This window comes from Chiroxiphia lanceolata, chromosome 5, assembly GCF_009829145.1.
Source record: "Chiroxiphia lanceolata isolate bChiLan1 chromosome 5, bChiLan1.pri, whole genome shotgun sequence".
NCBI lineage: Eukaryota > Metazoa > Chordata > Aves > Passeriformes > Pipridae > Chiroxiphia > Chiroxiphia lanceolata.
This window is the reverse complement of record NC_045641.1, coordinates 50,117,112-50,131,390: the sequence shown is the minus strand read 5'-3', so window position 1 is coordinate 50,131,390 and position 14,279 is coordinate 50,117,112. Positions and strand designations below refer to the sequence as shown.

The window sequence follows — 14,279 nt, the reverse complement described above, 5'->3', positions numbered from 1 at the left end:
GCTGGGGTTGTGTTTTGGAATTATGTATTTGTTGCCTTTGACCCCAGACGTCACACCGGCTGTTTTCTGTCAGTGCACTATCGCGTGTTAGAAAGACAGTCCTAGTCCAGCTATACGTACGTTTTTATCCAAATACACGAGTACTGGGATCCTCACTGAAGTTAAGTTCATGCCAAACTTCTCTTTAAACGCACTCGTGTGTGCTGGTCACTGTAAACCCCAAAGCGTTCAGTACAGTGTCATTGAACTGACTAGAAAAATAACGCTGAAAGGATCTTTAAAGACACAGTTGCGGTGCTGGGGGTAAGGAGAGAAATGTCAAGTGAGCGTCTGAGGCTGGGGCACAGCAGGACCGAGGCAACCACAAAGAGGAGAGACAAGAAAGAAGATTTCACATCACTTTTATTCTTTCAGATTTTTTTTGAGATTAAAAGCATGAAGTACAAATCTTAGCATGGAATACTAATCTTAACAACTACATTAATAAGGATTTGCATAGTTCAGTAGCTTTCATAGCTTCCAAAATTACCTAATAGAAAGATAGATATAAAGGTGTCCACACACCTGCCCTCAGTTTCAGGTATTTATTTTTTTTTTAGTGGTGGTTATACATAGAAGCTCCTTTATGTTATGGTCCTTTCAGCCATGTGGTTAAAAGGCAGCTACTACTAATCTAAATATCAACATATCTTAACACTGTGCAAAACAATTTGTCAGGAATATTGCAGGAAGAAAAAGAAAGGTAGTTCTGAAGTCTATGGCCATACAGTTTCAAACAGTATAACTCCATCCCTTTGTGAGTTCCAAACCTGCCCAAGAGCTGACTTTAAGTAATGCTAAAAAACCCCCAAAACAGTTATCAGGAGCTAGTTAGAGGAAATGATAAATCTAAACACCAGGATTTCTATTGAAATGTACTTATAGAAATTGCTGTATTTCACAAATTACCTGCTTCTGTGGCTGACACATCATATGGATTATTTATGTATTCCTTGGTATTTACTCCTACTGGAGGCTTAGCGTGACATAAGGGTTGTCAGGATTAAAACTTACTTTCTTTGGGACTGTAAATGAAAACAATGCAATATCTGTGCAGTAGACAGGAGTATGTAATAAACAGGAAGGAACAAAGGAGATGTGTGTGTTGGATGGTAAAATTTTTCAGGAGCACTGCTCTGAAACTGCATTTAAATGTCTCCTTGTTGGAGCTGAAGCTCTCACCCTGTCCACCAGCAGCACCAGCCAAATCAGCTGACCATCCCTTGATTTTCAGGAACCAAGCCAGAGCTGGGCTCCCCTGGGCACCAGGCAGAGGCACACACTGCTGCACAAAGGAGAGGCAGAGCATGGCTGGATAGGCAGTGGGGCTAACAGTAGTACCTTACAGGTTTTTCCTAGTAGTTTTTTGCTTCCAAAATCAGCAAGACCTCAGGGTTGTCTTTTACCCAGGATATCCTTGTATTTCTGTAAAGTAACTCAGGGCTAATAAGTCTTTCAGAAGCTCTGTGTTCAGTGAACTGCTTCTGCAACCGATGAGAGCCCAAAGTACAGCAGAGCTGGCTGATTAGGCAAAAATGTCCTTACAAACTTGATTGCCCTTATTAACTTCATATAGCTGTTTGATTCAAGATCCAGAACCAGAATTAAGATAAACGAGATACTGGGCTAGATCCTCACTTTACACAGCTGTGGACATTTTTTTGACTTGAGAGGTCTTATGTGGAGCCCAGCATGAGCCTGCCTAGACCTGCAATATTTCTGATAAAGTTTGCATTGCTGGTGCTCTGTGAGTGAAAGGAGAGTGGTGTGCACTTATCTTGGGACAGCTTGCAACAGGTATGGGAGTGGGGAGTTTGTGAGAGCAAAGTGACCATCCTCCCGTGGCCTGGGCTGGTCCTCAGGGAGCACAAAGGTAAATTTCTGCAGAAGAGTGGTAAAGAAAAGAAAGAGCTCCATTCTGGCCAGCTGTTCTCCCAGGCAGACACGGCGACCTGCAAGAGAGGGATTAGAAAGTGTCCATCAAAAAGGGCATTAATCCATGCTGGAATCACTGTGGGGGGAGCAGATCACCCTCCTGCTGTGCCTCTGACTTGCAGCTGGATACTTCCCTCAGATTTACCTGCTGAGAAGGGCAGGAAGGCATCTGGTTTCACAAACTGCCCGTTTACATCCAGGAAGTGTTCAGGGTAAAACTCATTTGGTTTCTCCCAGACTGTCTCATCCTTCAGCACGGAAGACAAGTTGGTGATGATTGTCGTCCCCTGCACTCCTCCACAAGAGGAAACAACGTATGTGAGAACAGCAGCATTATCTTGGCACAACGGATCAGTGCTGGTCCCTGTGTCTCCCATCTAATAGCAACCATCATTCAGTGCCTCAGCATAAGGCACCCATCTCCATTTCTGCATCTTATTTAAAGCAGAGGTAAAGCAGGGCACTTTTCCAATGATATATGGTGCCTACCCTACACTCTGAAGTATCTGAACTTTTGCAGTTTGTATCCTTACAGAGGCCATTGAATGCAAATGCCAATTTCATGGTTACACAGTGGAAACAGCCTCTGCTTCTCAGATCCTCCTGGACTTGTTTTATAGCTGCAGAGAAGAAGCTGACTGACAGACTTCAAAGCCTGACTTTTGCAGGGGCCATGGAAAATTGCAAAGCTTTCCTGTTTCACATGTCAACATTCTAAGCCAGAGGAGATACTGCAAGGGTACCAAAAAAAAAAAAAAAGGAAAAAAAATAATCCCAGACTTGAATTCTGCCAGGGCAGCTGCCTGTCACAGTGGAAGTGGTCTGAATGTCAGTGGCATTTGAATAGCTTCAGAGGTTAGAATTTTAAATACTACCATCTTAGGCAAGCCAGTAAGCTGGTGTTGTGTGCCTCCAGAGAGCCTGTTAGGCTGTTAGGCTCCTTCCGACACAGGCAGTGAATGTCACAGCTCATGGAGAGGAAGGGAAACCTTTGCACTGAGCTGCCACTGCAGTTGGGTTCCCATATAACCAGTGTAAACCTAGAGCACAGATATGACCCTCTGCCTGGATTTAGCATGTCCAAATGTCCTACTTTAGTGCTCGCCAGTGACTGTAATTGGGTCTGGAAGTGCAACACTGCAGAGTTGCATGGGGTCACCCACACCCCATGCCTGGTATCTGCACAAGGAGAGGATGTTGTATTGCTTATCTGGTCACGGTCACCTTGGGAATAAAGAAGCCTTGCAACTCAGTGTCCCGGTATGTCATGTGAGGTAGTCCAACAGGAACAATATCCCCACAGCGTTGCACTTCATGGATCACTGCATTAGTGTAAGGCATGCTCACTTGGTCCTTCATGGTGGGGGGTCTCTCTCTGCCAATCACCTTATCAATCTCTGCTTGGACCTTACCTGAAAGCAGAACAGATAAGGAATTAGAGGACACAGACAGAAGGGGCTGGCACAAGCTGAAGGAAGATTGGCAGCATGAGATTGTAGGCACTGGGTGAGAGTGGGACAAGCAATTCGTGAAAGAAACAGGAACTAGATGGGGAGGCATTTTTCAGTTGCTCAGTGACATCTGTATAACTATTCTTTGAGCATAGTGTCTTTAAAATGTCCCTTACCCCTACCTTACCCCTCCTCTATGCAGCTGGAAGGGTACCTGGCCATGCAGCATTTGAGAATTTGAACTGATCAGCATCTATTCCAAACACTGGAAAGAGGGTATGCTGATCACTGCAAGTCCCCAGCCTTCAAAATGAAGGCAAGAGCGAACTTGCCTTTCCAATTTGTCTTTTTTATCAGGGCTTCACCTCTGCCAGAACAGCTCTTTGGGAAGTGTTTCTCCTGGCTTCTGCTAGACCAACAATCACCAAAGCTGTTCCTTGTTGCAAAACCCCCAAATCATGGAGAGAAGGTATTCAGCCTCCTTGCAAAAAAACGCAGGTTGAAGGGAAGAGGCCACACCTCTGCCTGTTGCTGACTTACTCTGTATTTCTGGGTGGAGAAGCATATACAGCAACGCCCACCGAAGAGTGGTGGTGGTGGTCTCAGAACCAGCTCCAAACAAGTCTCCAGCCACCAGACGAAGGTTGTTATAGTGGAAACCGTTCTCTTCAGCTTCCTTACCCTGTGGAGAGAAAACAAGTGGGAAATTGGAGCTGGGGTATTTGCTAGATGAGAATACCATTGTCCAAAGAAGTACTGAGAAGCACTAGATCCATTTTTCAGTGGGACAGTAGAGCGCAACACAGGCAATGGTCTGAGCATGAGTGATGTACTTCACAACCCTGTTATCTCCTGTATTTGAAGGTCCTCAACCACCTCCCATATCCTGAGAGATGAAAGCTACACCTGCCTTCAGGACAGGAGTGAACACTTTGTGCTCTCATCTCAAACAGACAGCAGGCCCCTGCCGCTAGCCATAACATCCTCCCCCAGAGGAGTAGGAACACAGTTATCCAGGTTTGGTCAGATCATAAAACCCACACAGTAGAGAGGAGGCTGCATTAATGTGGCTAATGCAAAATTAACATTATTTTAAGGGAGTTATCCCTAACTATGCATTACAGATTCTCTCTGCTTCTGCCCTGATATTTTCTTACAATTGAAAAAAAACCAAAAAAATGAGGGTATTATTGCTGCCTATTAAGTCTGCAACACCACTTTCAGCAAAACTGGTCTCTCATCCAAATGCTAATTGAGCTCAAATTTGTTAGCATATGAGATATGACAAGCTCTCTGCATGAGTTCATCTTCTTGTCTTTTCTAATCCTCTTTATACTCTCCCTTCCTAGGGACTAGCTTCTGTTAAGTTATTCAGTATATTTTGATGCTGTTGTAATATGGATAGCAATTAATAAGGCATTTAAGACTCAACTGTTATTTCAACAAAAGATCTCATGCAAGGGAGCTCTGGGACTGACCCGACCAAACTCAGGAGAGGGATTTATCAGACTGGCTTATCAGGGGATCTTAGTGAAAAAAAGAGAGCTGTGACAAGAGGCAGCATGGTCAGGCTCATATCCACCCCCAGATAGTACTGCTCAATGCAGAGTAACATAGGTCATGTTGCTCTGCCTGTGCAAGCTGGGGGGGCAATGCAGGGGGGAGGTGACCGACACCCCTGGCACTGCAGGGTTTGTTATGCAGAGCAGCAGTGTAGCCTGAGCACTCAGATGGTGGAAGCAATTCGCAAGCAGAATTTGCTAATACTGCTCATCTGACGCTCAAAATTTAGTGAACTCATGTGTAGAAACATGTGGTGGTGGATGGATAGGCTGATGCAAGTACCTTTGATTTTATACTGACTTTGTGCCTCACTGAATCAAAGGAAAGACTCCTTTTAATTTCAGTGAAGTTCAGATTTAGGCCTTCCTCTGATATGTCAGGAACTAGTTCTTAGCAGGCAATTCAAAGACACATATCCATCTTTTCAAGTCATAACTTGGTTTAAAGACAGGCTACAGACTGGGCAATGACAGCAAAAAGCCAGTCTTTTGGTTGCTGCAGTTTTGTAACTGATTATGAGACATCAGTCATCAAGGCACTGACATGACAAAGAATCTTGCACGTTAACTTGTTCTCTGGTGCAAACTTAGAAATATTAGTGAATTCTCAATCATTGCCTTTTAAAAGCCTTCAAAATGGTTTAGGCTGGAAAGAAGGAAGTTGCTAGACCCTGAGGGGAATGTGAAGGTAGAAAATGGCAACAAGAACATCAGCAGATAATATGACGTCTCAAGACAGTAAAGGAAGTTACAGCATGAAGAACATCTTTCTTATCAAGATATAACATGGAATGAAAAAGCAGGAAATTAGTTGGTAAGAGATTTTAAACAACTCTATGAAGAAAGTCAGCTTCTATGAACAAGCTTAAACAGGCAGAGGAACTGCCCTTGGAACTGCTGGTGTCACCCTACCTTCTCCATTTCCTTTAAAAATGCATCCGTGAGATCTCGGGTGTAAGCAGGGTTCCAGGTCTCCATGTGCTTATCTATGAGCACATCAATGAAGTCCATGAAAGCCTTTTGGTTTTGAAAGACTTTCTGTGCCAGTCCAGGGATGCGCACCAAAATGGGCACCACGTTAAGAAGCTGGGGTGTGAGAACCAGAAAGAGAGAGAAAGAGAGAGAAGATATTATGTGATGCAAAAAGGAAAAATGATGAAAACACAATGCTCTCAATCAACAGAGGGCAGCTTCTTTACAGCTCTCAGTTTACCTGAGGAAGGAATCCAGTTTCTTCATTCAGGGAATTTTCAAAGAAATGCAAGAGTTTGTGGAATGTCTCATCACTGTAGTCGAAACGCTCTCCAAAGACAATGGTGCAGATCACATTGCAGACTGCTTTATTTATAGGAACATGAACATCAAAAGAACGACCTGAAAATGGAAATGGAGACCAAGCAATGAAGCTCAGCCACACCAAGCTGTTGGACCTCAGCTGTTAGCAACAAGAATACACAAATGCCTCCTTGATGCCTTCAAGAGAAAAAGCCCTCAAACCACTCAAAGTACAAATGCATCGTACTAAGTGAAGATCATCTCATCTCTTACTAATATTTGGCTGATCTGTGTTTAAAGGAGAAAACTCCCCAGAAAAGCTGAGTTGCAGCCTTGTTCTGTGACTTGACAGGTAACATGTTGTGTCTAGATGACAGGTGATGTGCTGTGAACTCTGAGCTGCACTTCTATTGCATGTGATAATGTCAATATGTTCCACTAAACTTCATAAAGGTAACAGTTAACCAGCTCTGGGAATAATTCTATTTTATCTCTCTATTTCTAATTTCGTATTTGTTTCCTCTTTCAAATGGATTAGTGTTACAGTAGCCACACTGTGTAAAGTAGAAGTGGCTCCAAGGAATTCATATAGACTAGAAACACTGCATTTTCTTGGGAAGAGAGCACTGCATGCAAACAAGAGTGGCTTTAGTAATACTTCTCTTTGCATCGCTGTATTGCCTTTTTCTGTGATTTCCCCATCCTTGTGGATGTGACAAACCTTCTTTAGACTTGAATACTGAACAAAGAAATCCAGCTTCCTCTACCACTCGCTCTTCCAAGGATTTCTTTCCCATCCCAAAGTTCCTCAAGGTAGAGAGCGTGAATTTCCTTAGCTCCTTCCAGCCATGCCCGTATCTTGCAAAAACAATACCTGGAATTATGGATGAGCAAGAAATGTCAGGATATGTCACTCGTACATCAAGAAAAGTTTGCTAGACAATAGCAATTGTGAGTTTGGAGGTACAGGTCTGTGTGGATAAATGAAAGAGTCTGATCTTATACAGCTTCTTCATACAGCAATTCTGAATATGGATTACTGCACCTTCTAATGCCTGTGCATGGCTAGCAAAGGTGGAGGGGGGATTCAATGGGAGCAACAAGGGCTGCTAAGGATAAAGGAATCACCCCTCCAAACCATTCAGCATTACACCCTTAGCTTGTGTGAACTGGATAGCAACTTGTGCAACCACACAGGAGCTGAGGATGAGATGTGGGCAGAATGCTGGATAATACTCTCTCAGATGAAAGTTTCCATATTTTTTTGCAACAGCAACTTGCATATAGTGCTGTTATGTGCAAGTTGTTGTTGTTGCATAAGCATGTTGTTTTACATAAGCACGGTAAGCACTAATCACTGGGTGTCGGGAGCTGGCAAGAAAGTTGTACCACAGATAGTGTCCTAACACTGCTGCAGAGGTGTGTGCTCACACCTGGAGCTGTACTACAACCACTAAGGGGAGCCCCCATCTCATCAAATCCGATTTTGTCACCACCAGAGAGTGGCAGATGTACAAGGAGATTGATCCTGGGGACATGAGAAGGTGGCACCATGCTAAGAAAATCTTCCATTTCAATCCTACTTGTGCTAGTACCAGCAAGGAATGCCTATTTTCAAGGGACTTGCCTTCAGATTTCTTTCCATAGCCCAAGTGTTCATATATTGGCAAGTATGGCCGGTCAGCAAAGTCCTCTGACCTGTGGACAAGGGCTTCCTTCACTGCTTTATATCCATTCAGCACTACCAGGTTGGTCCAGCAGTTCTGGAGATTGTAGATGTTTCCAAACTTCTTCTGAAGCTGCCAAGATAAAAAAGTATGTCCCTGAAAATGAGCTGAATGTAACATCAGAAATATCACCATATCCTTTCTTAGGGCCTTTACTATTTTGTGATTTTTTGAGGTGCTTTTATTCAGAAATCTTCAGCTGATCTTTCACCTTTGTCTTTGCAGTGCAACAGCTCAGTGCCAAACAGCAGCTGAAGCAGGGATCAATGCTCCATGAGTGGAAAAATTTAGAGTACACCTATCCTGGTGTACAAACTGTTGCCATGAACATTGTGCAAGTATTTTGGATTTTGTCAAGGACCTTTTTGGGGATTTTGAAAGGCTGCAAGTTCAACAATTAATTATTTCCTAATATTTGTATTTACTTTGATCTGAAAGACTAGGTAAGTTTTTAGTCTACTTCTGCTGAAGGAAATATTAATGATTAGGTGATATGTAATTTTTTTTTAAATATGCATTTATTCCTAAAGATCTACCCAGAGCCAGGTTTCCAGAAACATGGTAGGAAAAGGGAATTCCACATTGAAGTTTTAGGTCAACTTTCTCCTTAAAAGGAGTGTACACATCCAGTATGACTGGTAACTGGTGCACACCCTACATCTGCTGTGATCTGTAAGAGACATCATGCTGACAGCAGGATGGGAGCACAGGTAATCCTGTCAGCCATGCACTCACTGTGGGATCTGACCTCGGAGCTGTCTCCTCCAGGTAGACAAGCCCTTTAACTGGACATAGACTCCTGGGAAGGCAGGTCAAAGCTCCCCCGCTAGTCAGGAACACTGAACAAAGCACTCAGGAGCATGCTGTTCAAAGACATGCAATAGTAGTGATGCCCCACAGTTTAATTTTTCTTTTTTTTGGTAGTTTTTTTTTGTTGTTGTTGTTGTTTTGGTTTGGGGGTGGGTATTTTTTTGGTTTTGGTTTGGGTTTTTTTTTGTTTAAAAACTAGGAGTCTTCATTTCTGCACTGTAGCATTGCAAGGATTCTATTTGCAGTAGGGTTGAAAAGTGAATTAGCACTTCACTGGCACTAGAAATACATAATTAAAAGTGATTACTGGTCAAGATTGTGGTTAGCATGTCCCTGACGTGATATGATTTGAAAATGGTATGCTTTTGGACTACACGCAAGCAAATAATACAAATGCTATATTTAGTTTCTCCATTTGGCAGGTTTTGGACAGACAGCTGAACAGCGCTGTCCTAGAAAAGAGGGCTTTAGAGTTTGCAAGCTGAAGCACAAAACCCCCATGGTTTATCTGCTGCAAGCTGTGCTGTGCTTTTCCTTTGAGAAAAGCTAAGCCCTGACTTTGAATAGGAATGCTACTGAGATTTTGGGCATTGCTGCTGGGGCAAATCCCACAAGCTGATCTCTTTAACTGAAACTGTCACATGCTTGTGACATGCATGCTTCAGTAACTCCCATGAAAGTTTGCCACTCCGCAGCCTCATTCTCAGCCCAGATATTTGTTTGTCTTCCCTTGTTTGTACATCTCCCTGTTCCTTTGCCCCCAAATCTGCCCACGTGGTAGGATGGTGGCCAGCTCTACAGCATTACCTATCATTGGGGGCACAACAGCTCACGCAGAGGTGAGGAGATGGAGGTTGGTGAGGTGGTGTGTGATTATTGTTAATCTGTGAGGGCCAAGTCAGTGTCTTTAGGCAGTGACTTGCTTCATCCTGGACTTTGGAGAGGGCATTGCCTTTCGGCTTTGTGCAAGATTAGGTCATGCCAGGGTGTACCCCACCCCTCCTGGTCGTGTGAGGGGCACTTCATTGTGGGGGCTGCCACTCACCTGTTTGAAGGAGTAGGCGGGGTTGTGGAAGTCAACAGAGAGCATGGTCCCAATGAACGGCAGAGACACTGGGCCTGGTGGGTAACGACTCCACTTCTTCCTGCGCTTCATGAAGTCAAGCAGTAAAGTAAAGACTGTAAGAAAAACTCCCAGTACAGAGATGTTGCTCCAGAGGGATGACAGCTGGGACCCCAGCCACAGGAACAATGCCATTTCGTAGCCTGTCTACTCCTTTGTCTTCCTCTTTGGACACAAGATTCTTTCTGCCTCCTTTTGCCTTCTCTTCCGTTTCTGACCTTTTAATATGGGACTTGGCTCGAACTCGAAGCTCCTCCTCTGCTCAGCTCAGCCCCAGGGGAGTGGTATAAGGGTCATCCCTCCTCCTTCTCCTCCTCCCCCTCCAAAGCCTTTTTGTCACTGCCAAAGGAAGCAGCTTCTGCCAATAGTGCCGTCCGTGAGAGAGAACTCGGTGTTTGGGCACCCCCTCCCACAGCCAAGATGGGATCACAGTTCACAACATGCAACCAGTCTTGCTGCATTCTCATGGGGTGATTTGGAAAGAGTTTATTTAAATCTGTGTCACCTTCTTTGTAGTACAGGCAAGTCAAGGGAGAAGCAGCTTCTAAACACAGATCACCCAGGTTTCTGTTTGCAGAGCTGAGGATTGGTTCCATTGGACCGTGAGAAAGCTCAGGTTAGGTCAAACATTCACTTACAGAAATCACTTGTCACAGAAATTAGCCTAAAACAGTGACCTCAGACTTTAAAAATCATTTATGTTTCTGGGATTAACAGTCTTTATCCAACTCCAAAAGTCAGTCAGCATGATGACCTTGGCTTTTGTAGTACACAGATCAGCTACAAAGGGAGAAAGCAATTTATTATAAGGAGCCTCGAATTTCCAGCCTTTGCAGCAGCAGTAATGCAAACACAATTATGGAGTTAGTCAAAGTATTTCCTAAAGCAGCACAGCTGTGTGCTCCTGGCATCTCTGCCATTGGAGGTCAATAACTTTGCTCTTAGGACAGTTAGTTCTAGATAAAAAGAAGCAGTAAAGCCATCACAGCTTGATCTGTTATCTCAGTGTGATCAGAGGAAAACACTTAATGGAGAAATTGCTGCAGCAGCAATGGAGAGCTCAGAATGCAAAGTTATGCACCTGCAGAGGCTGTGCAGGCAGCTCTACTGTGCACCCAGGGCCTCAAGATGCCCCTTTCCCTGGGAGGCACCTCAGCACTCATTATCTGTGTGCTGAGGTCACCTTGCTGGAGTCTACAGCACAATCCTGTTTTGAAAGTATCATGACTCAGGGTTCACCTCAAGTAGCTGTAAACAAACATATGTGGCACAGGAAACAATGGGGGGAACTACCAGCCCCCACACAACTGAAGAATTGTGACTTCTTTTGTGTTACAGAGACATGCTGGGATAGTTCACATGCCTGGAAAGCTGCCACAGGTGGACATAGTCTCTTCAGGAAGGACAGGCTGGAAACGGTGAGGAGTGTGTTGTGCAGAGGAGGGCCCAGAGCTTTGCCATGGGACAGTTGATGGGCCAGTTGAGTGCCTATGGGCAAGGAGAAGGTGGCAAAGCTCCACAGGCAGTGTTGTGCCAGGCACTCACTACAGAATTCTTGATCAAGGAGAGAAAGTTAATAGAGCCATCTCACACGATCGCAGGCCATAGCACTAACTCATGGTGTGCTTTAACTGGAGGAGCTGCAAGGTCAGGCACAATCCAGGTGGTTTCTGGAGCGTGCTGAAGACAATTTCTTGACACAGGTGATTGATGGGACAACTAGAGGACATGCTGTACTGGGTTTGCTGCTCACGAAAAAGGAAGAATTGGTCCAGGACGTGATGGTCAAGGATAAGTTTGCCTGCAACAACCATGAAACTGTGAACTACTAAATCCTGCAAGAAGTCAGGAGGAAAAATAGCATTACTGTCCTTGCCTTCAGGAGAGCTGATTTCATCTCATTCAGTGATCCGTTTGACAGGATACCAGAGGGAGTTGCCCTGGAGAGTAAAAGGGCCTAGGAGAGCTGGTAGTTCTTCACAGGCAGTTTTCTCAAAGCATGAGAGCATTTATTAACTTGACACTGTTGAAGCCTTTAACACCATTTTCCACAGTATGCTTATAGCTAAATCAGTGAGATACAGACTGGCAAAGTAGATGATAAAGTGGGTGGATGATTGTTAGACTACGGGGCTCAAAGAGTTGGGATCAGCAGTACAGAGTCCAGCTGGGGGATGATCACTAGTGACATCCATAGGTATCTATACTGAGGCTGATAAAGTTTAAAATATTAACAACATGGCTGATGGGACAGAGATCACTCTTGGCAAGTACAGCCTGGGAGAGCTAACAAGAGCTGAAGTATGTTTGCAGAGTAGCCTGGGAGTTTGTTGGCTTTTGAGTACCCAAAATGTTTCAAACAGCTCTACTGTGAGATCTCAGGAGACAGAGCTGTGACAGTCCTCTACTCAGTGGACTGGCTTGAGCAGGAGATGGCTGAATGCTAAAAGGTGATCAAGGACTTCCTCCCACACTGATTTTCATGACCCATGCACTCAGATGACAAAAGATGGGAAATGTGGTCCAAAGAACATCAGGGGACATCTCCTGATCACCCCATCAGTAAAAGGAAGTTACCTTGCTTGTTTCACTCTATTTTGAGATCCACCTTTATGAACTTCAGCTGAAAAATATCCGTCTGGGTCCTTTCCATTCTTCTTACCTTGACTAGAGCCAAAGGCTCTTGGACTCCTATCACTTACCTGCAGGCTCTAAGAAGGATTGTTGATTGGAATTCAGGAATAGAATATCACCCTCAAAGGCCATCAGAAGAGGAACTCTCCAGCTGCTCTGATTCCTATGGCTCAACCTTGACATAAGGCAACAAAGCTGGAACCTGAAGAAGGCACCAGCTTAAGAAAAAAAAATATTACACAGACACACACCTCCCAATTTACACCTTTCCAAAAGGTCTCTGGGTAAATGATCTTTATCCCTTTCAGACTGCAGGATAGCTCCTTCTGCTTAGGGCTAGTAACAGGGACTGCCGTTTCTGCAAAGGACTGGAACAACTGTTATAGCTTTGGTAATTTCAAAAGAACAATTTTCAAAGCAACCAAAGAAACGATAGACAACAAATCTTTTTCTGAGAGAGAGAAAAGGGTAATTATCCTTCTGAAGAATGAAAGATGTTCATTTGCATTTCTTTTCAATAAAGTAATATTTTGAGCAATTTTCAAGTCACGGAAAAAATCCTCCTAATCCATACATATTAATTTTAGCTAGCTGTTGCCCTGCTGTGCTGGGTGCATGTCTTTGACTGTGAGGAGTCAATTAAGAGATGAGCTAAGTGAAATTACAGAAGTTGCATGCAGACATCAACATTCTTTGGCTGGAGAACCTGCATTACAAACAAAAAGGCAGCTTTGAGAAAAAACTTACTGCAAAACAAAGCATCAAGAAGTAAGGTAAAGCAAGAATTGCCTTTTTTTTAATGCAATTTTAATTGAGCCTTTTTGTCCATGTAGTCCATAAGATCATTTTTAATGATGATGTCATGTTATATGTCCTCTTTCAAGGACCTTCTCTTTATTCAGTGCACAGAATAGATGATCTCTTGCTAATCTTGTTTTAATTACACTATTTGACTTCAAAGCCTGTTTTGCCACCTGCTGTTCATGCCCTGTCCATAAGGGTGTTTTAGATGGGCTTTTCCACAGTGATCATCAAGTGACTCCATGGGTTTGGAGCAGACAGTCATTTGTACCCACAGGATTCCTCGCAGGTGCCACCAGTGGAGACAAATGACCTTCTAAGTGTTTGTACCAAATAGGAAAAGCCTAGAAGCTGCCACACACAGGACCCATGCCCAGCTCCCAGCTGGGGTTGCAAGTGGCTTCTGCAGATCTTCCTGCAGAATCACAACTTTGGCACACTGGACATGAAGGTCACAGATTAGTGCCTGTTTATGAAAACTGCTGTTTCAGTAATTACCCAGCATCACATACTCATTTCTTCATAGAAGTGGGGTGAAAATCTTTCAATGTCCAAAGAAACACCCTTCCCTTCTTCTTTGCTTCAACACTGGAGCCAGCCAGGAAGCACTGCACAGATAGCATGAATATTTCCTTGAGCTTTCAGAAGATTTTCATCCAAATCCCAGCAGGTTGACTGCTTTCCCCCTAACACCATTAGATAGACTCAAACCTCAGCAATGTTTCATTCTGGTGGAGCAAAGCCTCTTGGAACAGCATTGGTCAGCGTGAAGCTTGCTGCTTTCATTCCCTGGCTGTCCATCTCTCAGCCTACAGCAGAGCTGGGTCTGATGAAGACCCCAGAAACCTTTCCTCTTTGGTGGCCTCATCTGAGCCCAGAAAACATGGCCTCCCACTCAGTTCTAGACTTTTTTGGTCTTTTC

At 44.0% G+C, this 14,279-nt stretch overlaps 1 protein-coding gene across 1 annotated transcript; it reads right to left on the bottom strand.

Annotated features, from left to right (window-relative positions):
• Window positions 1-587: 587 nt before the first annotated feature.
• On the bottom strand, window positions 588-10,163 carry LOC116787215 (cytochrome P450 2D17). The gene is made up of 9 exons (XM_032688636.1): window positions 9,845-10,163; window positions 7,890-8,061; window positions 6,984-7,136; window positions 6,201-6,361; window positions 5,900-6,073; window positions 3,966-4,107; window positions 3,199-3,386; window positions 2,120-2,261; window positions 588-1,991 (listed from the first exon to the last, which is right to left on the bottom strand). The coding sequence occupies exons 1-9, from the start codon at window positions 10,055-10,057 to the stop codon at window positions 1,813-1,815; spliced, it is 1,524 nt and encodes a 507-aa protein (XP_032544527.1). The 5' UTR covers window positions 10,058-10,163; the 3' UTR covers window positions 588-1,812.
• Between the last annotated feature and the right edge of the window lie 4,116 nt (window positions 10,164-14,279).

Coding starts and splice junctions, on each gene's coding strand:
- LOC116787215 (XM_032688636.1), bottom strand. CDS start 10,057: ATGGCATTGTTCCTGTGGCTGGGGTCCCAGCTGTCATCCCTCTGGAGC. Junction 8,062..9,844: donor CCGCCTACTCCTTCAAACAG/GTGAGTGGCAGC, acceptor TTATCTTGGCAG/CTTCAGAAGAAGTTTGGAAA. Junction 2,262..3,198: donor AAGGCTTCTTTATTCCCAAG/GTGACCGTGACC, acceptor GGAGGAGTGCAG/GGGACGACAATCATCACCAA.